Consider the following 24497-nt stretch of genomic DNA (forward strand, 5'->3'; position numbering starts at 1 on the left):
GATTCCCTAACCAACTCTATAAATTAGTTCAGTAGGTAATTCTCCTACCTTCCTTCCCTACTCACCTCAGAAGATTACTAGTTAAATTCTACGTCTTGGTTTTATATTGAAACTAAACAAATTTTCTTCTACTACATCTTAAGGATGCAATGAAATTAAATGAGCATTGTTGAAGAGAAACTAATAATAAGAAATAAATTGTAGATGTAGTAGCATTTCTCCTACAAACTCACAAAGCATTTCCACTATGTTAAACATTTTGTGTTGAAATTACAGAAAAACACTAATCTCAGGCTCCAAGATGGTAACAGGAAAGTCATTTCACAAGCAATACTTTTCTCTCTTCCCAATACTTTTCTCTTCTTTCACACACTATGTATGACTCCAAATTTCAAGGGCACGGGATGAAACGACCCTTCCGATTCTTAATTCTGCTATACCACAATGATCAACTGACTGCCTCTGAAGTGCCTATAATAAAATACACTAGTAAAATAATCTCTTACGCTGCAAACAAACTACATACTTTATCTGACGAAAGGTGATCTGGTTAAATTCCCATGGAGTTTTAATATGCTATTTATCTAACATCTGAGACTTTTAGAACCGGGAAAAAATTGATTAAAATGACTCATTCGTTGCAAAAAAATGGATAAATGCTAAAGTATACAAAGTAAAAAAGAAACTGGAGATCTATCCTTCTAGTCTTTTTTATAAGTATATACACTCATATATTAACCATAAATCTTTCTTATTGTTAGCTACTTCTTAAAATAGATACATTTACATACATATATGAATTCTTTACAATATAAGAACATACCATAAATATTACCTTGACACCTTGACATCTCATCATTTCACAATATACCATAAACATTTCTCTGAGTTAGAGTCTGCTGAGTATATAATTTTCCCCCACAGATAAATAATATTCCATTCTGTTTGTCATCCTTTTATTAATTTATTTTTTCAACAAACACCTATTAAGAATTCATTATGTGCTAGGCACTATTGTAGGCACTGGGAAAATAATCCATCAGTAAAAAAAAAAAAAAGAGAACATTCTGGCAGGGGGAGGGGGAGCTGCCAGGGGAGACTGGGGAATGTACCATAATATACATAATCAATTCTTATTGAAGGACATTTATATCCCATTATTCTGCTATTATAACCATACCATAATAAATAACTTTGTTCACACTTTACTACTCACTACCGGGAATATTCCTGATATTTAAAATTCTAGAACTATAAATAATTGAGTTAAGGAGTATAAGATTTTATAAATCTGATAGATACTATTAAATTTCTCTTCTAAAGGTTATGTCATTTTATAATCCCCCACTAGCATATGACATGTCTGTTTCCCCACAGGCTTATTTTTTAAAATTTCATTTCTTATAATCTTAATGTATTTATTTTTTTCACCGTTAGTAAGGCTGAGCATCATTCACAGGTATATATGCTATTTAAATTTCCTCTGTGAATGTATTACTCAGATGTTTTTTCTTATTCTTCCACTGGGTTCTGTCACATTAACTTGTAGCTACTTATTATATATTATAGCTATTAACTCGCTGTTACCATGGTTGTAAATAAATTCCTACCAGTTAATTATTGGTATTTTTAATTTCCTTACTATATTGGGCATCAAACAAAATCTTTCATCATAATACAGGCAAAGGTGCCAATCTTTTTGGCCTCAAGAGTCAACGATAGGCATGTAAAGGCACTTATAACTACAGTAATTTTTATTTTTACTTATTTATTTTTTAGTGGGGGAGAGAGAGAATCCCAAGCAGGCTCCATGTTTAGTGTGGAGCCTGACTCCAGGCTCAATCTCACAACCCTGAGATCATGCAGAGCTGAAATCAAGAGTCAGATGCTCAACTGACTAAACCACGCAGGCACCCCTACAGTAATTTTTAAAAAACCAACAATATTTTCTTCTAGTACATTTGAAGTTTTATGCTTTCTTTCAACAATTATAAAATTAAATCTAAAGTGGGGGAGACCTGGTCTAGTTCACAGACAAATCAGGACCCAAAACACCATTATTCACCTTAATGATAGCACTTAAGACATTTGTTAAAATTATTTTCATAGAAACACATTCATTACAGCTTAAAAATAGGTATTTTCCTATCTATAACAGCTTTCTTAATAAGTTGCTGAATTCCATTACATTTTAATTCTCTTTCACTATTAAAACTAAACAGTTCTCTAATTTTACTGGCTATTCCCTAAATTGGCTCTTCTCAATGCAGTACACTACTTTTCAGGACAAAGATTATGTTATTCCATTAAAATCATGAGATGGCAATCCTTTAAAAATTTCCTAATAAAAAATAAGCTGGAGAATAGAATTTTCCCAATTTAAGACTGCTTTTTTTCATAAAGCTTTGTTACCTGTTTCTTTTCTACCAGAAAGCACTGTCACATGACAAAAGCAAATATAAAAGGAACTTTTTTTAAAAAAAAGATAAAATAACCAATAATGCATACTGAGAAAGGTTTTCCTTATTGGCATATATGACTTTACTTTTTTTTTTTATTACATTTATGTAACATAACTTTATTTTCTGGAGATAAAACCATTCCTAATTCAAAGAGTACTACGAGACTCTGGTGTTTTTCCACATACACAAGTTTGATAACAATAACTTGATTACTGTAACTGTTTTAGAATCTGTTTCCTACAAATTAATGACCACTGCTTTGAAGAAATGAACACTATACCAGTCTTTCAGGAATTTAACAAATAGCTACAGTTCATTTTTTATGTAAATATTTTTAAGTAATACAGGCTTTCCTAAATTTAAACAGAAATCTCTAAGAATATTTATTCTCTAAGCACATTTATAGGGATTATTCTGAATATTTAGTGACTATTTGCTGATTTTTTTAAAGATTTTATTTGTTTATTTATTTGAGAGACACAGCACACCTAGCAGGGGCAGAGGGGGAGGGACAGGGAGAGAGGATACCAAGCAGATTCCGCGCTGAGTGCAGAACCCAACATGGGGCTCCATCTCACAACCTGTGAGATCAAAACCCGAGCTGAAACCAAGAGTTGGACACTTAACTGACTAAGCCACCCAGGCGCCCCACTATTTGCTAATTATTAACAGGTTCAGTGTACTAAAAATATTTTTAAAGTTCAAAAGAAAGACAAAGGTTCATCCTCTTTAATTATAACTACGAGGAACTCATTTTGGAGGCAATAAAGTAAAATTGTAAAGTGCAGGTTCAAATATTACAGAAAACTGATGTCTATAAATTCTTTTCAACTGGGTGAGCAAAAACAACAATAAGAGAAAAAGAAAGACAAAGAATTTGCATGTATGTCTGTGTGTGCTCGGAGGCAGACAAAGGAGAGAGAGAAGCAGGTTAACAATTTTGAATCTAGGTGATGTATACACAAGAGTTTACTGTAGTAAACTTGAAACTCTTCTGTAAACTTGACTTTTTCAATGAAAAGATTTAAAAATTCATAGAGAAAAATCAGAAAGCACCTACAGCTTTGGTCTTTCTATTAGGACAAACCTGTCTTGGGCAGAGCAGATAAGGTTCTACTCCCCTTTAAGACATAGCTTTTGAACCTTCAGCGTTCAACACGACAAAAGGAGCTCTCCTTACCCATTTTCTACATGCCACTCCCACTCTCACTGCACAATCAACTCACCTCAAATTATAAGAATCAACCTATAGTTTGAAGTATAATACTCTTCCAGATCGAACATAAGTTTTAAATACAATTATTATCCAAATGAAAGAGTTGTTGCCTAAAAAAAGAATGGAGGAACTTCTACATTCTATTACTTATAAAGCAGTTAAGCATTTACTTTTAAATAAAGATTGAAGAAAATTCTCCAACTCCAACAAATGTTCTGGTAAATTTAAAACCTAAACCTCAAAGAATGATATGAATGTAGCTAAACAGCAAATGAACATCAATTTTATACCGAAGTTTTCTTTATAACATTTTAATTATTAAATTAAATGTTATTTCTTTTCCTACAAACATTTCTACAGAAGCTAGCTTGACCAATATCCATATTATAACCATGCTATAGGACAATATTTTTATGGAGTATATCTAGAGTTCTGATTCATCAAGACATAACAAAGGGAAGCTAATTTTTAGAATCCTTCCTTGTAAACAGTCAGCATCTCAAATCCTAGGTCTACAAAAAGGAGACACACTCTTAACTACCTACTGAGTCAAGGCAAATGATGTAAGCAATGATGTAGTTAAGGCACACTCTTAACTACCTACTGAGTCAAGGCAAATGATTGAAGTGGGTCAGGTAGGACTTGTGGCAAAGCAGTAAACTCATGACACAACTAAACACCCACTGCTTAGTTGCAGCATATTGCTCCTACTGGAAAGTGAAAGACCAGAGCCAGGAAACACTCCCATTTACCAAAAGAAATTAGAAACTTGAATTTTACACAAAATTTCACAAAAATTGATAAGGTTAGAAACATCTTTGGAAAATTTTTAAAACACCATATGGGCAAATAAAACATCTCTATAAAACATTTTTGTCCAGAATCACCAGGTTACAACCTTTGCCTTAAAGCAGTACTTCACTTTCAAAAATCCAGGTTCTAAGTCAGTGATAGAAAAGAGCATGCATTAGTTTAGTTGATTTTTTTGCAACTTGTTTAGTAGGTAAAATATATATTATTTAAACTCACATCATAATATCTAATTTTTCAAAAATAAACCCACAAAAACTAATCTTAAAAGAGCCAATTCTTTCAAGAAAATTTGTACTATTACTGGTATATCTTTAAATTTAACTGATGTTCCATATAGAAAATAAAGTTATTTTTTAATTTACTTGGGTCTAGAGAAAACAAACAAGAAAAAATATTATATGCATATTTTTAAGCATTCTAAGCATAACAAAGTACAAAAGAAAGGCACAATTAATGTATTAATCCTTTCAATTTTTTTTTAACACAAATACTCACCTAAGGATGCACAAGCAAATTTTGCCTCCTGATGTGAGTCTGCAGAATCCAAATCTCTGTTTACTTTCAATGTCTGTCAGTACAAAGGTAAAATGCTGTCCAACTTGATTTTGAGATACTCTAAAATACAGCAATATTATATCAAACTTTAATGTGTTTTTTTTGTGTGAGAATTTTCTTAAAGGAAAACAAGCAAGAATATATATCACATGCATCACTGGTCTCACCTTCTCAATCAGTTGGTTCTCAAACCTAGAACTATGTTATAAAACTCAAATGACTGTGAAATGTTTAAACTAAATCACAAGTCAAATGTCACATTAAGTTGTAGCCCCTTAAAGGCTGAGGAATCATGAGGTATTTATTTCACTGTTAAGTTTGCACATGCCTAAAGTACTTCTAAAATATTTCATAAATCTGAAAATACCATTACTGAGACTGTGGTAGTGAGAAGCAAGACATGATGACTGATTCTGCTCAGCTCCAGCCTCTCTTGTCATACTATTTTAAGACTGCTTAGACAGCAGATCAGGCTGCTTTAGTACCAATGGCAGCCAGGACCACCTCTGTTTAATTGTTTCTTCTGTTGACATTCTCACCCAGTAAAGTACCATAAAAATTACTATTGGCATTTTTGAGCATTCTTGTCTAGAGCTACCTATATACTGAGAACAATTTCCAAGCACAAAGAAAAAACACAGTTTCCACAGAAAAGCTTACTATAAAAAATTTTAGCCAATTGTTGACCTAAGTATCATGTTATCCTACTATGTATGCATCACACTGCAGCCTAAGGTGCAATATAAACCATCACACCAAACCTTCATCACCATTTAAAATATATAAATACTTCTTGTTACTGGCTATCATCTTACTGTTACAACCGTAATTGAACAGCCACTTCCTGGTCCCAAGATAAAATATCCATGATACCTTAAGTTTGGTTCTGAAATAGCCACAGGAATTAGGTAAAAAGAAGTAAGTTACTTTACTACCATTGTGCCAATACTACAAACTGTTTTCAGTTGTCAGGAAATACAGCATTTCAAATGCTGAACATTTCACAAACACACATTTAAGTGGACAGTTCTGAAAAATTTTTACAAACTTCAAAAAGAACCTCTAGTACCTGATGTGCCCCCTAGTGCCCAGTGTTCACAACATACCCTCAAAAGCTTCTCTTGCTGTATTTTATCTTTGCTAGTTATTTGTAAATTGCAACTTTAACACGCACAAACTGCTTCTCCAGAAAGGAGGTCAAACAAGGGGTATCATTCATCAGCAATACTTAGAGTATCAATTAGCCTCATTCAGAAAGCATTATCTTTAACACTGTAAAACATCAGATTTTTATTAATTTTTAGCAAAATATTTTCCAAAAATCAATTTTCTTTTAAAACCCCTCATACCATACTCTTAAAAAAACAGGTAATAGGGTGTGAAAATCGCATGAAAAACAATAAATGATCTAGTTTTATGCTCAAAGGTCTTTATATTCTGTGAAATTCCAACTACACAAAGGTAATACTCTATCCATTCAGTATTTGTTCAGTAAAATACAAACATAATGAGATTTTCAAAACTGCTAGGAGGATTTCCCCGCAGCCTTCCATAATATTGCACTATTTCTATACAGCTATTCTTGGGACACAACTAGCCATGAGTTTCACAATATCACACAGATGGTCTTTTCAATTAGGGTGAAGTGAGATAGAAACCAGGATATATACATCTAATTTTAAAAGACACAATTCTAAGGCTCTGATTAAGGACATAGTAATATTTTTTTTTCTGCAGGTGCTTACAATATGCACCTGAAGACAAAAGGAAGAAATGAAAACTTTAAACTTCTAACGGACCATAGCAGAGAAAACAAAAGATATAATAATGCAAAAAGGCTTCTTCCTTTCAAATATTATTAATTTTGAAACTCTAGTCCTTTTTGTTGTTAAAAGCAGTGAAGAGAACGTACATTTCTTTTTATTAAAAAAACACATCAAACAATTTTAAAGTGCTCACTAAAATGAGCTGAAGTTACTTTGAATGACAGCTTATATATACTGTACCTTTCAATGTCAAAGGGGAAACAGAACTTGGGTACACTCTGTAGTACTTCCTGCAAATGCAAATTTAAAAAAAAAAAAGCTTTAGAATATTTTAAAAGATGCACTCAAAACTTTTCTTGAGATCTTTTCTAGAGAGGAAAAAAAGTTTTGTTTTGTTTTTGTTTTTGTTTTTGTTTTTCTTAAGAAAACCAGCACAGGTTCCTAGACTAAAATAATTGATTATTAAAAAGGAATTAAGTTGGTGCTTTGGCAGATTGCACTGACAATGCCACGGAAGCCCCAGGAGGGAAAGGCCTGGCCTGAAGGGTATTAACACCCTTCACATCCCCGCTGGGATTCCCTTCAACAAGGCCATATGGATTTTACAAGAAGCACCGCACCATATGGGTAAGCTACGTCTGCTGCTACTTGTACCACAGACTAGCCACAGGGACTTCTGACAGATCCTGGCTCAAAAATATAAATGTTGTTTCAATTAAAATGCAGGCAGAGAAAAGGGAATGAAGTTGGCAGCAGCATGAATTACTGAGAGGTATAACAACCCTACATGTCCCATAGTAAAACGGTTAAAAAAAAAAAAAGACTTTCTATAGCTAAAGAAACACATTTATATGTTCCAACTCTTGGTAAATTCAATAACAGTAACATTAAGTTTATCTCAAATAACATTCTTTAAAAAAGAAATGTGTATCTAAAACTAAGCCTTTAAATTTAAAACAACATAGCTTCTGTATACTTTCATTTATGAATTGCCTAATATGAAAATCAGTGTTTTAATTAAGCATAGAAAATAACCTGCAGTGATTTTATACAGTCATTATAAAATAATTTTATAAGCTTTTAGAAATCATACATATTATAATCATAACAAAATATGAAGAATTGTCAGATACTTGGCAAAAAAATAGAAAAAGATTTTGTTATACATGAAAAACAATTAAAAACTAACTCTGATTATAAAGTTAAGCTCTAGAATTGAAGGTAACATCATGTAAGTTCAAAGTCAGGTGATTTTACAACAAAGCAGAGATTTATGAGAAGGTTTCCTATTAAAAAGAAAAAAGAACAAATATCTTAATGTAGTAGTCACCCCCAATAAAAATACTACCTCTTTATCAACAAAATTTACATCCAGAGAAATCATTTAGTACCTGCATATTTAATCCCTCTACAGAAACCTAGTACTGAGTGTTTTAAAGTAGAATTTTTCATATTCTTTTAAAATGTAGACTGCAATAAGGTATTAATTGATAATAAAACATTATAAAATTCCAATGCCAATACCTAAGAAAGCATTGAGAGCCTTAAGACATTGAAACAGAAAGAAAAGCAGCATGTAAAAAAAGCAATCCTTCTATCTTAGGGCAAGGTACCCTGCTCATTTAAAAATACAAGCATCTTTAGAAAAAGCTGTTTTACTATTGAAAAAATTCTATTAAATGTTATTAAAAGAGCCATTAAACTTGAAAGAATTTAAATTACTGAAATGGAAAACAGTTTATTACAAATAAGAACAGTTCATTTGTCCATTGCTAATCTGTATCTTGTGCTACAAAAAGTGAAGCCATTTACCATATTTACTACACATATGAACACTATTTCGATATTCCTCCCGTGCAAAGTTGTTCATATAATTTTTGTAACAACAGATACATATTCAAAACTCACTGTCTACTTCTAAATATACCCAAATTGGTAATATATTTCACATCAATTTTAAGACTCAAATTAAGAAGAATGTTTCCCATAGTTGTTCAATCTTTCACACCCTCCCCCTCCCTTCTTCCACAAGCAACACACATGCACACACTTCTGCAAAACAGCCTCAGCTCGCTTCCCAACTGGCAGAAGCATCCCTCAGGGGACAAGTCTTTAAACCTCCGCACTCTTTAAAATTCAACCAGCCAGCAGGTCTATAGACTAGTGTATAAACAGTATAGACAAAAAAATCCTCTCTCAGCTTATGTCAGTGACAAAGCAGCTCAGCAGTTGACTGTTTCTCCCCTGACAGTATAAGCTGGGTTTACACAGATCAATAGCTGAAAGTCCTACCTAGCTCCCAGGGCTCGGGTTTTCTTCCTTAATTACAGGTGCTATTCAAACTGAAGTTAAAAAAGAAAAGAGAGAGAGAGAGGTTGAAGGGAGGAATAAGATACAAGCAAAAAGTTTTTTTTTTTTTTTTTTGGATTCTTTTAACAATAATGTTAATTGAAAACTGTACTTTTATATGTATTGGAAGTGTTCAGAAAGGCTGATGTTTCCACCATAAAGTGTTTCTGATATCACACACACATGCACACTAGATGGGGATCCATAGGTTATGTGAAAGGTTTAAGATAAAACTCTTCAAAAGTTATGTTTCTATTTTCTTCAGGTTTTTTTTTCCCGGAAATACCTAATTTCCTCAGCCAAGAGAAATTATTTGAATTTTCCAAATCATCTTAATTCTCTAAAATATTTTATTTTTATACAAACACTCTGACTAAAACTTCAAATGTTAAAAATAGTAATAACAAAAGGAATTAAATAGAATATACAATTATTAATAGCAAAACACAAAGGGCATAACACATATATAATATGCATTTACCCTAAAAACAACACATTTACCACCATAGAAATGACTAGAAATAAAGACTGATTAAAATTTATAAACTGGATTTTTCTTTTTGGCACTATATCACAGATCTGTATTAATAAGCATTATGGTCAAACTGACCTCATAAGAGAGGAGAGAGCAAACTGCTAGTGTTGTGTTTATTAACTCTTTATCCCATGAGGCTACTGTTCGGCATCAAATTGACCAAATAAGAAGGAAAAAGCATTTAAGAAACTACTTCTTGAAAAAACTAAAATATGCAGTGTTTACCTCCTAATTGAATTTCAATAATTACAAAGATCTTAGAATTTCTCAAAGAAAATTCTAAAATGAAATGAGATGTCATTATTGACACCAGTAACTGTTTTTCCTCTTTCTCAACTACTTCTTCCCCTACGCTATATTAAAACACTAATGTTCTCAAGGGCTCCATATACTGCTCTCTTCCATGCTGATAAATGTATCTGCCCACACAATTTTGTTTACATCCACAGTTTCAACTACAACTACCAATCTCTTAGTCTTATAGTCTAGATATTTCTGACTCCAGGATTATATATTTAACTACTCTCTAGTATCAATTTTTAAATATTCCCTATACACCTCAAATTCAGAATACACAAAACTGAAACAACTGTTTTAGTTGTAGTCCTTATCACCTAGAACAGCAGCACCATCTACCCAGTTCCCCAAACCAAAACATGATAGCTGTTTAGACCCTCCCTTTTCTCAACTTCCATATATGATCAGCCACTCATCAAGCCCTCTTAATTCAATTCCATAACTATTTCACTCCAGAAGTTCTCAATGGGAGGGCAGTAAGAATTAGAAGGACGATAAGAAGATGTAAGAATCACTTGGGAGGGCTTTTCGAATCACTTTTGATCACCTACACTATAGACCCATAAGGGTCTCCACTCTTAGTTCCAATACCACCCATAAATAAGGAATAAGACTAACTGTAACTAAGAAATATACTAACTGTTAAATTAAGGAATAAGACTAGTACTAAGGGTGCTTAATATGTAAGGAATAGTTACTCTCTCACTGCAAAAAGTGACAAGATTTGTTCAGGGATTGGTTAATTTAACATCCTCTTTAAGGACTCCAGAAACTTCCGTCCTTCTTTCTGCTTTGCCGTCCCTGCATTTGTTGGATTTGTCCTCAGCTACCTATATTCATGGTCACAGAGAAAGCTGCCAGAGTTCAGCACAACACATGAAGACACAGCAGCATCCAGTGAAAGAAGCATATCTTTCCGTTATCTCTTTTTAACAGTGAGGAAATCTTTTCCAGAAGTGCCTCCCCGCCACGAGCTAACTTTCCCAATATATTTAATTAGCCAGAAGGTCAGAGTCACTCCTAAACTAATCATTGGCAAGGGATGGTTATCTATGCTTAGCTTATCCTTCAACTAGTTAGAGGAAAAGTCAAAATTCAAACTTATTCATTTTCTGCTAACCAAGATGCATGTAATTTTATATAAAGAAGCTGAGGTACCATACTTTTTTAAGATTCCTCAAAATAATTTTAATCGGATAATTAAATTTATACCAAAGTTCTCAAGAAAAATATAACGTAATATTACATAAGAACAGTTTTCAAATATCCATCATTTTATTCATTTCAGTAACAAGAGGGCCATTTGTCAATTCTAATCTGATTTTTCACAAAGGGCATCGATTTCTAAAAAGATGATTACTTCACTTTGAATATTATCTCCCCAAATACGTGAAAAATAATTAATACTATGAATTCCAAGAAACATGTACTAAGCTGCTTAGTCACAAGCAAGCTGCACAGTACAGAACTGAGATTCCCACACTGTGCACGGAGATCTCGTGGGCAGTGCAGCAAACTCACATGGGCACTGCAAGATGGTTTAAATCTTCAAGGGAAATACAGCTATACTAATAGGGTGATTAAATCAGATGGCATTTTATTAAAAGACAGAATTACATTAATATGGTAAGCAATACATCTAGCCTCTTTAGACATCATCTTCTCATTTTTTTAAAGAAGCATTTTTTTAAAAAAACTAAGAGAATGGTTTTTTTTTTTTTTTTTTTTTTTTTTTTTATTTTATTATATATTTTTTTTTTTTTTTTTATTTTTTTTTTTTTATTTCCAGCATAACAGTATTCATTATTTTTGCACCACACCCCGTGCTCCATGCAATCCGTGCCCTCTATAATACCCACCCCCTGGTACCCCAACCTCCCACCCCCCGTCCCTTCAAAACCCTCAGATTGTTTTTCAGAGTCCATAGTCTCTCATGGTTCACCTCCCCTTCCAATTTCCCCCAACTCCCTTCTCCACTCTAAGTCCCCATGTCCTCCATGCTATTTGTTATGCTCCACAAATAAGTGAAACCATATGATAATTGACTCTCTCTGCTTGACTTATTTCACTCAGCATAATCTCTTCCAGTCCCGTCCATGTTGCTACAAAAGTTGGGTATTCATCCTTTCTGATGGAGGCATAATACTCTATCCCCAGGGGTACAGGTCTGTGAATCACCAGGTTTACACACTTCATAGCACTCACCAAAGCACATACCCTCCCCAATGTCCATAATCCCACCCCCTTCTCCCAAACCCCCTCCCCCCAGCAACCCTCAGTTTGTTTTGTGAGATTAAAAGTCACTTATGGTTTGTCTCCCTCCCAATCCCATCTTGTTTCATTTATTCTTCTCCTACCCACTTAAGCCCCCATGTTGCATCACCACTTCCTCATATCAAGGAGATCATATGATAGTTGTCTTTCTCTGCTTGACTTATTTCGCTAAGCATGATACGCTCTAGTTGCATCCATGTTGTCGCAAATGGCAAGATTTCATTTCTTTTGATGGCTGCATAGTATTCCATTGTGTATATATACCACATCTTCTTGATCCATTCATCTGTTGATGGACATCTAGGTTCTTTCCATAGTTTGGCTATTGTGGACATTGCTGCTATAAACATTCGGGTGCACGTGCCCCTTTGGATCACTACGTTTGTATCCTTAGGGTAAATACCCAATAGTGCAATTGCTGGGTCATAGGGCAGTTCTATTTTCAACATCTTGAGGAACCTCCATGCTGTTTTCCAGAGTGGCTGCACCAGCTTGCATTCCCACCAACAGTGTAGGAGGGTTCCCCTTTCTCCGCATCCTCGCCAGCATCTGTCATTTCCTGACTTGTTTATTTTAGCCATTCTGACTGGTGTGAGGTGATATCTCATTGTGGTTTTGATTTGTATTTCCCTGATGCCGAGTGATATGGAGCACTTTTTCATGTGTCTGTTGGCCATCTGGATGTCTTCTTTGCAGAAATGTCTGTTCATGTCCTCTGCCCATTTCTTGATTGGATTATTTGGTCTTTGGGTGTTGAGTTTGCTAAGTTCTTTATAGATTCTGGACACTAGTCCTTTATCTGATATGTCATTTGCAAATATCTTCTCCCATTCTGTCAGTTGTCTTTTGATTTTGTTAACTGTTTCCTTTGCTGTGCAAAAGCTTTTGATCTTGATGAAATCCCAATAGTTCATTTTTGCCCTTGCTTCCCTTGCCTTTTGCGTTGTTCCTAGGAAGATGTTGCTGCGGTTGAGGTCAAAGAGGTTGCTGCCTGTGTTCTCCTCAAGGATTTTGATGGATTCCTTTCGCACATTGAGGTCCTTCATCCATTTTGAGTCTATTTTTGTGTGTGGTGTAAGGAAATGGTCCAATTTCATTTTTCTGCATGTGGCTGTCCAATTTTCCCAGCACCATTTATTGAAGAGGCTGTCTTTTTGCCATTGGACATTCTTTCCTGCTTTGTCGAAGATTAGTTGACCATAGAGTTGAGGGTCTATTTCTGGGCTCTCTATTCTGTTCCATTGATCTATGTGTCTGTTTTTGTGCCAGTACCATGCTGTCTTGATGACGACAGCTTTGTAATAGAGCTTGAAGTCCGGAATTGTGATGCCACCAACGTTGGCTTTCTTTTTCAATATCCCTTTGGCTATTCGAGGTCTTTTCTGGTTCCATATAAATTTTAGCATTATTTGTTCCATTTCTTTGAAAAAGATGGATGGTACTTTGATAGGAATTGCATTAAATGTGTAGATTGCTTTAGGTAGCATAGACATTTTCACAATATTTATTCTTCCAATCCAGGAGCATGGAACATTTTTCCATTTCTTTGTGTCTTCCTCAATTTCTTTCATGAGTACTTTATAGTTTTCTGAGTATAGATTCTGTGTCTCTTTGGTTAGGTTTATTCCTAGGTATCTTATGGTTTTGGGTGCAATTGTAAATGGGATTGACTCCTTAATTTCTCTTTCTTCTGTCTTGCTGTTGGTGTAGAGAAATGCAACTGATTTCTGTGCATTGATTTTATATCCTGACACTTTACTGAATTCCTGTATAAGTTCTAGCAGTTTTGGAGTGGAGTCTTTTGGGTTTTCCACATATAGTATCATATCATCTGCGAAGAGTGATAATTTGACTTCTTCTTTGCCGATTTGGATGCCTTTAATTTCCTTTTGTTGTCTGATTGCTGAGGCTAGGACTTCTAGTACTATGTTGAATAGCAGTGGTGATAATGGACATCCCTGCCGTGTTCCTGACCTTAGCGGAAAAGCTTTCAGTTTTTCTCCATTGAGAATGATATTTGCGGTGGGTTTTTCATAGATGGCTTTGATGATATTGAGGTATGTGCCCTCTATCCCTACACTTTGAAGAGTTTTGATCAGGAAGGGATGCTGTACTTTGTCAAATGCTTTTTCAGCATCTATTGAGAGTATCATATGGTTCTTGTTCTTTCTTTTATTGATGTGTTGTATCACATTGACTGATTTGCGGATGTTGAACCAACCTTGCAGCCCTGGAATAAATCCCACTTGGTCGTGGTGAATAATCTTTTTAATGTACTGTTGAATCCTATTGGCTAGTATTTTGTTGAGTATTTTCGCATCTGTGTTCATCAAGGATATCGGTCTATAGCTCTCTTTTTTGGTGGGATCCTTGTCTGGTTTTGGGATCAAGGTGATGCTGGCCTCATAAAATGAGTTTGGAAGTTTTCCTTCCATTTCTATTTTTTGGAACAGTTTCAGGAGAATAGGAATTAGTTCTTCTTTAAATGTTTGGTAGAATTCCCCCGGGAAGCCGTCTGGCCCTGGGCTTTTGTTTGTTTGGAGATTTTTAATGACTGTTTCAATCTCCTTACTGGTTATGGGTCTGTTCAGGCTTTCTATTTCTTCCTGGTTCAGTTGTGGTAGTTTATATGTTTCTAGGAATGCATCCATTTCTTCCAGATTGTCAAATTTATTGGCGTAGAGTTGCTCATAGTATGTTCTTATAATAGTTTGTATTTCTTTGGTGTTAGTTGTGATCTCTCCTCTTTCATTCATGATTTTATTTATTTGGGTCCTTTCTCTTTTCTTTTTGATAAGTCGGACCAGGGGTTTATCAATTTTATTAATTCTTTCAAAGAACCAGCTCCTAGTTTCGTTGATTTGTTCTATTGTTTTTTTGGTTTCTATTTCATTGATTTCTGCTCTGATCTTTATGATTTCTCTTCTCCTGCTGGGCTTAGGGTTTCTTTCTTGTTCTTTCTCTAGCTCCTTTAAGTGTAGGGTTAGGTTGTGTACCTGAGATCTTTCTTGTTTCTTGAGAAAGGCTTGTACCGCTATATATTTTCCTCTCAGGACTGCCTTTGTTGTGTCCCACAGATTTTGAACCGTTGTATTTTCATTATCATTTGTTTCCATGATTTTTTTCAATTCTTCTTTAATTTCCCGGTTGACCCATTCATTCTTTAGAAGGATGCTGTTTAGTCTCCATGTATTTGGGTTCTTTCCAAACTTCCTTTTGTGGTTGAGTTCTAGCTTTAGAGCATTGTGGTCTGAAAATATGCAGGGAATGATCCCAATCTTTTGATACCGGTTGAGTCCTGATTTAGGACCGAGGATGTGATCTATTCTGGAGAATGTTCCATGTGCACTAGAGAAGAATGTGTATTCTGTTGTTTTGGGATGAAATATTCTGAATATATCTGTGATGTCCATCTGGTCCAGTGTGTCGTTTAAGGCCTTTATTTCCTTGCTGATCTTTTGCTTGGATGATCCGTCCATTTCAGTGAGGGGAGTGTTAAAGTCCCCTACTATTATTGTATTATTGTTGATGTGTTTCTTTGATTTTGTTATTAATTGGTTTATATAGTTGGCTGCTCCCACGTTGGGGGCATAGATATTTAAAATTGTTAGATCTTCTTGTTGGACAGACCCTTTGAGTATGATATAGTGTCCATCCTCATCTCTTATTATAGTCTTTGGCTTAAAATCTAATTGATCTGATATAAGGATTGCCACTCCTGCTTTCTTCTGATGTCCATTAGCATGGTAAATTCTTTTCCACCCCCTCACTTTAAATCTGGAGGTGTCTTCGGGCTTAAAATGAGTTTCTTGGAGGCAACATATAGATGGGTTTTGTTTTTTTATCCATTCTGATACCCTGTGTCTTTTGACAGGGGCATTTAGCCCATTAACATTCAGGGTAACTATTGAGAGATATGAATTTAGTGCCATTGTATTGCCTGTAAGTTGACTGTTACTGTATATGGTCTCTGTTCCTTTCTGATCTACCACTTGTAGGCTCTCTCTTTGCTTAGAGGACCCCTTTCAATATTTCCTGTAGAGCTGGTTTGGTATTTGCAAATTCTTTCAGTTTTTGTTTGTCCTGGAAGCTTTTAATCTCTCCTTCTATTTTCAATGATAGCCTAGCTGGATATAGTATTCTTGGCTGCATGTTTTTCTCGTTTAGTGCTCTGAAAATATCATGCCAGCTCTTTCTGGCCTGCCAGGTCTCTGTGGATAAGTCAGCTGCCAATCTAATATTTTTACCATTGTATGTTACAGACTTCTTTTCCCGGGCTGCTTTCAGGATTTTCTCTTTGTCACTGAGACTTGTAAATTTTACTATTAGGTGACGGGGTGTGGGCCTATTCCTATTGATTTTGAGGGGCGTTCTCTGAACCTCCTGAATTTTGATGCTCGTTCCCTTTGCCATATTGGGGAAATTCTCCCCAATAATTCTCTCCAGTATACCTTCTGCTCCCCTCTCTCTTTCTTCTTCTTCTGGAATCCCAATTATTCTAATGTTGTTTCGTCTTATGGTGTCACTTATCTCTCGAATTCTCCCCTCGTGGTCCAGTAGCTGCTTGTCCCTCTTTTGCTCAGCTTCTTTATTCTCTGTCATTTGGTCTTCTATATCACTAATTCTTTCTTCTGCCTCATTTATCCTAGCAGTGAGAGCCTCCATTTTTGATTGCACTTCATTAATAGCTTTTTTTATTTCAACTTGGTTAGATTTTAGTTCTTTTATTTCTCCAGAAAGGGCTTTTATATCTCTCGAGAGGGTTTCTCTAATATCTTCCATGCCTTTTTCGAGCCCGGCTAGAACCTTGAGAATTGTCATTCTGAACTCTAGATCTGACATATTACCAATGTCTGTATTGATTAGGTCCCTAGCCTTCGGTACTGCCTCTTGTTCTTTTTTTTGTGTTGAATTTTTCCGTCTTGTCATTTTGTCCAGATAAGAGTATATGAAGGGGCAAGTAAAATACTAAAAGGGTGGCAACAACCCCAGGAAAAAATGCTTTAACCAAATTAGAAGAGATCCAAAATCGTGAGGGGGGAGAAAGGGGATAAAAAGAGGTTCAAAAAGGAAGAAAGAAAAAAAAAAAAAAAAAGAAAAAAGAAAAGAAAAGAATTAAAAAATAAAAAAAAAGGAAAACACCTAAGAAAAATGTAAAAAAGAAAAAATATATATATTAGATAAACTAGTAAAAAATCGTTAAAAAAGAAAAAGGTAACAGTTAAAAAAAAAAAAAAAATTTACCCGAAGGCGAGAAAAAAAAAAAAAATGAAAAAGGAAAAAATTAAATTAACTGCAAGACTAAAAAAAAATCACAGGGAAAAAGCCATGAGTTCCGTGCTTGGCTTTCTCCTCCTCCGAATTCTGCTGCTCTCCTTGGTATTGAAACCGCACTCCTTGGTAGGTGAACTTGGTCTCGGCTGGATTTCTTGTTGATCTTCTGGGGGAGGGGCCTGTTGTAGTGATTCTCAAGTGTCTTTGCCCCAGGCGGAATTACACCGCCCTTCCCCGGGCCGGGGTGAGTAATCCGCTTGGGTTTGCTTTCAGGAGCTTTTGTTCCCTGAGCGCTTTCCGTAGAGTTCCGGAGGACGGGAATACAAATGGCGGCCTCCTGGTCTCCGGCCCGGAGGAGCCGAGAGCCCAGGGCCGCACTCCTCAGTGCGCCCTCCGAGAACAGCGCCCAGTTACTCCCCTCTGCCTGACCCCCGGCCGCGTTCCGAGCTCTCCGAGCCTGCGACCAGTTCAAGGTAACACCGAGCTGTGAGCTTACTGTCGGCTCTGTCTCTGTAGCCGGCTTTCCCGTTCCAATACCCGCAAGCTCTGCGACACTCAGACACCCCTGCTCCTTTTGTGACCCTGCGGGACCTGAGGCCACACTGAACCCGCGTGGGCTTCGCCCCGGTTTAGCCTCTGGAGCGATGTCCCTCAGCAGAACAGACTTTTAAAAGTCCTGATTTTGTGCACCGTTGCTCCGCCGCTTGCCGGGAGCCGGCCCCTCCCCCCGGGGTCTATCTTCCCGTCGCTTTGGATTCACTTCTCCGCCGGTCCTACCTTTCAGAAAGTGGTTGTTTTTCTGTTTCCAGAATTGCTGTTCTTCTTCTCTTCGATCTGCCGATGGATTTTCAGGTGTTTGCAATCTTTAGATAAGCTATCTAGCTGATCTCCGGCTAGCTGAAGCAGTCTCAGCCAGCTACTTCTCCGCCATCTTGACTCCTCCCCTCAAGAGAATGGATTTTAAACTTAAAACTAAAGAGTAACTATCAGAATAACTGAGCCCACTGTGGAATTTTTCTCTTGGTATTTATATTTATGTACTATTTCAATCAGAAATAAACTTATTTTTTGTCATTCCTCCTTAAATTAGGGAAAGCATTGTTAAGTCTGTGATTTCTGACACTAAAACTGTTTAGACTTTGAACCCTGATCAAATTATTTTTCACTTTCAAAAATTAAAAATGAATTTTTATTGTTGGAAGATTTAAATACCTGCCAAAAAGCAAATATATTCTGCCATAAAAAGAATTGTGCTGTTGAAACATAAATTTTAAGGATTTGGGTTCTCTGTGTATCAGTCTTAGAAGGATGAGGAGACCTCTGTGGTCTGCAGTCACTTTAGTTTAAACTACTGCCAATGACAAAGCCTAGATTCGAGCAGGGCGGAGTGACATTATAAAAAATATGTATATTCACAATTAGATAGGTGGTTTGCTTGGCCAAAAGCCATGAAAGAAAATTATATATTTATATGCAAATGAGTTTCCAAAGTTTCTTTCTCAAAAATTCTACTAAATACTGACTTCAAATTTTTATCCCTAGGTTAACTTTAAGTTCTAATTGAGGATCGGAATAACAATTAATCAACTCTATCAAGGAAAAGCCATTTAGGAAGACTCCCTTTGTTTTCTAATAACCATATAACCCTCCCACTGTTTTCAGATTAATACCTCCTTGCTTTATTTACCCTATTTTAACGAATAACATTTTCTAGATGAAAGGAAATACATAATAAAATAGAACACTGCCTATAAAATTTTGCATTTACAAATACTAAAGTATTTAAAAGTGAATGTCTATCATTTAAATCAAGATAAGTAGAATGAAGATAAGTAGAAAAATACTTCTGTTTTTAGGGAAAAAAAAACAAGTTTCACCTCAGTCAACTAAGAGGCTACCATGACTTCACCCTGCAACTAGATGTTGTATAGAATAAAGGAAATATGATTCCTGATTTTCAGAACAAGGGAGACTTAACATTAGATCCACTACAAAATAGATGCATGCATACACACACACAAACACACACAAACACACACACACAGGCACATACCCACATAAGCACACACATCTTAGATGGAAAATCACAGTGGTCAAGTTCACAATGTTCTGGAGTCAACAGTTAATATTAAAATTCTGGCTCTGTGAGGTATTGGCTATGTGCTCCATTAACCTCACCCAGAAAATGGGCAAAAACTATTATCTATCTTGTAAGACTGAGGATTTTATGTGGGGATTTATATGAGGATTATAGAAGAAATCCACACAAATGATTAGACAGTGTCAGGCATAAAAATCTCCTAACCACGGTTAGCTCTTTTATTATTTAGTTACTTGTTTTAAGAAATCTCAAACGTCATATGCAATTCCAATGAACAGATTTATTTACACAATAAATATTTACCGAATAACTCAAACATTAAAGGTCCTATGTTCAATGATCTATGCCAAAACATTAGCATCCTGAGACATAAACTGAGGAAAAATATCATACTGAATAACTTATCTGCCTCCTTTGAAAATTTTTAATATATTTAATATAGTTGTATATGGATATAGATATACATGTAGATACAGATTTGAACATATTCTACTATTTCTATTTAACCAAACACAATAAAAGCAGATTCTGTTAACTCTGCGAAGTTATACCATATGCATTATCTCATGATCCAATACGTGTAGGAACTTACTTTGGGCTGTCATATTAGCTACTTGTTTTGAATTAAAACGATCTTCTAAGAATTGTGCCAACAGACATTTTTCATTTAAGGAGGATTTATTAATAAAACTCCTTTTTCATGTATTTATTTATCAAACCACATAATAAAGATTAGTTACCAATTCTAGGTAAGGTACTGACCAACTTGAGGAATAAAACTATCTCTTGCTTTCTTCTACAACCTCAAACTAAGCCTTCCTTCAACTGTCCTGGCAAAGATACTGTTAAAGGTACCCTTAGAAAACATATCCTCTCTGTCTCTCACTGCCCTGAAATAGTGTTATCTCTCTTTGTTCTTTGCAATCTTGACTTTATATTTTTCCTCAGTCAAAGGTTGTCAAACTCTTGATTCATATTTTTTCTATTATTCTTCATACCTGGGCCATGTGCAGATAATCCTTCTGTCATGATATGCATGACATATTCTCAATTCACTGTGTAGGGTAGGGTACACATTAGAGAACTGATTTTTGTATTACAGATGACAAATAGAGGTATGATATGTTCCAGAGCAGTAAATTATAATTATCCTTTCTTTCTGGTCCTGCATTGAACCTAGTTCAGAACTATGCCTGAACTGCTAATTTTCCCCAGATAGTGAATCTTGTGTTACACCAGACGGAAAACTTGTTGTTTGTCTGATGCTTTTAAGAATAGAGTCTTAGGGTGCCTGGGTGGCTCAGTGGGTTGGGCCGCTGCCTTTGGCTCAGGTCATGATCTCGGGGTCCTGGGATCGAGTCCCGCATCGGGCTCTCTGCTCAGCGGGGAGCCTGCTTCCCTCTCTCTCTCTGCCTGCCTCTCTGTCTACTTGTGATCTCTCTCTGTCAAATAAATAAATAAAATCTTAAAAAAAAAAAGTATAGAGTCTTAGTTTTAAAGCATGAATCAGGAACTGTACACTTTAAAGTGTTTGAAAAATATATTGTTAGATGAGTATTATTATATTCTGGGAGAAAGGGTATATTTATTATTTCTCTATGCCTTGAAAGCCCTTGGAATCTGTAAAATCATCTAGCAAAATGCGAATAACAGTATATCTTAAAAGTCTGAAAAAATTTTAATTGATTGTCTATTTAACTATTTGGAGGCTTTGTTTGGAAGAATTAACTTATAAGTACACAATTATAAAATACAACCTGTTACATGAAGGCTATTTACCTAAAGGGTATAAGGTCTAACAGTACTTATATATTGATAAACTCAATGTGAATTTATTTATATCAATTATCAATATATTTATGTATATTTATTTACCAAATATTTAATGTGTGAACACTGTAATATAGTAAGAGCATTGGCAGGAAAAGTGAAGAATACCAGGAAGCCTAGAAGACAGATATGTAAACCAAATTTAGGAAGAGTGCTTCTGGAAGAGTGCAGTAAAAGTCCCAAGGGAAGAAATCCCATCTAAGTAGAGAGAGGAAGGGAAAATGAGAAATTGACCAGGTTGTCGAATGAGAAGAGAGAGGATGAGAAGACATAAGAATGATCTTCCCTCATAGGAAAGAAAATGTTCAAAAGTTTAGAAATGAGAAAAAAACAAGTACAAAGTTTGGAAGAATGATAAGGGAATGTAGCTTGAAAAATAAGCAAGGAACTGAATACATAAGGTCTTCAAGCTACATAAAAAGTTTGGACTTGACGCAAAAAGTAGGGAAACCATTCCACCTTGGTTTGTCCACAACACTTCACATACGAAAATGATCAATAGCATCCCTTTTTACTCTCAAAGGTATTCAAGTTATAATTTATTATAATAGAAATCAGAACAGTGGTAACCTGGGGCTGTGAGGTGGGTTAGGGGATATAATGAGTATCCAAAAAGCAGCAAGAAAGAACTTCCTAGAGTGGTTATAAAGTCTATATGTTTAAAGGAATGTGGGTTACACAAATGTATGTATCTGTCAAAACTCATTTCATTGTACACTTGAGAACTGCATTGTACCATATATAAATTTTCGGTCCAAAAAAAAAAAAACCTAATAAATAAGTCTCTCAGTTTGTACAATAAATCATGGTTCACCGTACCTAAAAGGAATACGGAAGTTTTGAAGTGTTTAAAGCAAAGAAGGGACCCAACTGGCCTTCAATTTTAGAGCTATCACTGTGGGTGGCTAAACTAGCCAGAACAAATTTAAAAAGGACAAGATTGAAGACGAGAAGTCTTCTGTAATAATCAAGAGGAGTGGTGGTAGCCTGAAGTAAAACTGGAATGCACAGAAGGGAACAAAATTAAGTTTTGTGTATATATATACAGAGAAAACTTAATTTTAATATATTTTAATATATGATAAGTCTCATGCTATCACTCTGCTTCACTGTCAAATCATGAAATAAGTTCATCGTTCCGTCTTCTAATACGCTAGGGTGCCATACTCAGTTACACCACACACACACACACACACACACACGGCAGTTGTCTTGTACTCTTACCCTTTTTACAAAAGGACCAAATTAAGGAAAATACTCAGCGGTCAGGAATAAGGCTTAAAGATCACCTACCATGCACTCCTCCTAAGCACCAGCATCTCCAAAGGAATCTCAGATTGTAATCAAAACATGGAACCAATGGAACATCCACATTCCCCTCCTAAATATTCTTCTACTGCCAGCTGAGAGAACTGTAAACTGCCTTCTCTTCAGTGGTACCTTAAAACCTGGTCTCTGATAACCCTCAATCCCAAAATAATCGATGCAGATTCATACTCTTCCAGCACACCAGATCAACTGTCATTATTCCATATACACCAGCTGACAATAAATATTGGTGAAGCGAGAGACAATAATGTAGACAGGAACTATGAAAAATATCTAGGACAAACTTCCCTCTCTCACATCCCATCACTCCTTTTTTCTCAAATCATGCTGGTGTAGGAATGACAATCCAGAAGACTTTCAACATTCCTGAAACTGAGTCTTCCTAGAATATTGTCTTTTTTCAACCCAGCTCCAGCCATCTGTTCTTCATTCTTTCCACTTATCTTGAAGAGGGAAGCACACCTTACCATTGCTGTCCAAAACTAAACCTTCCACTTAGTTGTGATTCTGTCTCAGCTGAACTACCATTAGAGTCTGTACATTAGTATCATAGTTCATATGGTATTGTATTATGATTATAATAACTTTTAATTTTTTAATTTTATAAGAATAAAATATACAATGTATTTTAATATATATACTATATATATATATAGTGTGTGTGTATGTATATATATATATATATATATATATATATATATATATATGGGGGTAAAGATGGAGACATCAGGAAGTAGCTGGATAAACTGGTGCTCTAGAGAGAGAACCAAGCTTAGATAAAGACAAAGAAAGGGAATGGCACTGATGAAAACATATGGATAAGAGCTATGACTTTTATTCTCCAACATTATGAAAGATCAATGGTATTCTTCATATTTTTATATTCCCCTCAATAAACACTCCATTATAATATCCCCAGATTATAAAATCAGTAAATTTTCTCATATAATGATAAAAACGTATCTTTGCTCTCCTAATGATTTGTTTCAAGATACAGGTTATAGAGTGTTTAACCACTTCCAATATTATAATGAACATATGTCATTCATCAGTAACCAGAGATCAACGAAGTTAACAGCAAACAAGAAAGTCTTATTAGTTACAATTGGCATGATAAATGGAAACAAATGAATGTCTAAAATCTTTGGGGGTTTAGTCAACTTTGGAGTTCCTCTCATACCTAACCAGTGCCTGGTACATTACTAATGCTCTGAAAAAAATTTGTTGAATTCATGTTAGATTACTGTTTTAGCATCAGCAGAATAAATTTGCTTTGGTAGACAGTTCAAGGAAATGTGATTTAAAAGTGTGCACGTTCTCTTATTTCATCACTTTCCTAAATCAATCAGTCAATCAATCAATCAATCAATCATTGCTGGGGTGCATGGGTAGCTGACTTGGATAAACATCTTGACTCTTGATCTCAGCTCAATTCTTGATCTCAGCTTAGGTCTTGATCTCAGGGTTGCGAGTTCAAGCTCCATGAATAATAATAATAATTACTATAATTATAATAATAATAATAAACTACTCAATGTCAGGTTCTGACCTAAGCACTTTAAATCTATTACCTCATTTAATCCTCAAAACAACTTGTGTTTTGTTTCCTTTTATATGTGGGAAAAAACCAAAAAGAAGAAGTCAAAGAGACTAAGTAACTTGACCAAAGTCCCACAGCTAGCAAACGTTAGAGTCA

At 35.3% G+C, this 24497-nt stretch overlaps 1 protein-coding gene across 9 annotated transcripts in view; it reads right to left on the minus strand.

Annotated features, from left to right (window-relative positions):
* Positions 1 to 24497, minus strand: part of DENND1B (DENN domain containing 1B) — a 278698-nt gene that overhangs the window by 161015 nt on the left and 93186 nt on the right. For all 9 annotated transcript variants that reach the window (XM_032317056.1, XM_032317062.1, XM_032317057.1 and 6 more), the window contains 2 exons: positions 7053 to 7102; positions 4987 to 5106 (listed from right to left, as the gene is read on the minus strand). In XM_032317056.1, the coding sequence (XP_032172947.1) occupies positions 4987 to 5106; positions 7053 to 7102 (170 nt within the window). The remainder of the gene's footprint in view (positions 1 to 4986; positions 5107 to 7052; positions 7103 to 24497) is intronic.

This window comes from Mustela erminea, chromosome 17, assembly GCF_009829155.1.
Source record: "Mustela erminea isolate mMusErm1 chromosome 17, mMusErm1.Pri, whole genome shotgun sequence".
NCBI lineage: Eukaryota > Metazoa > Chordata > Mammalia > Carnivora > Mustelidae > Mustela > Mustela erminea.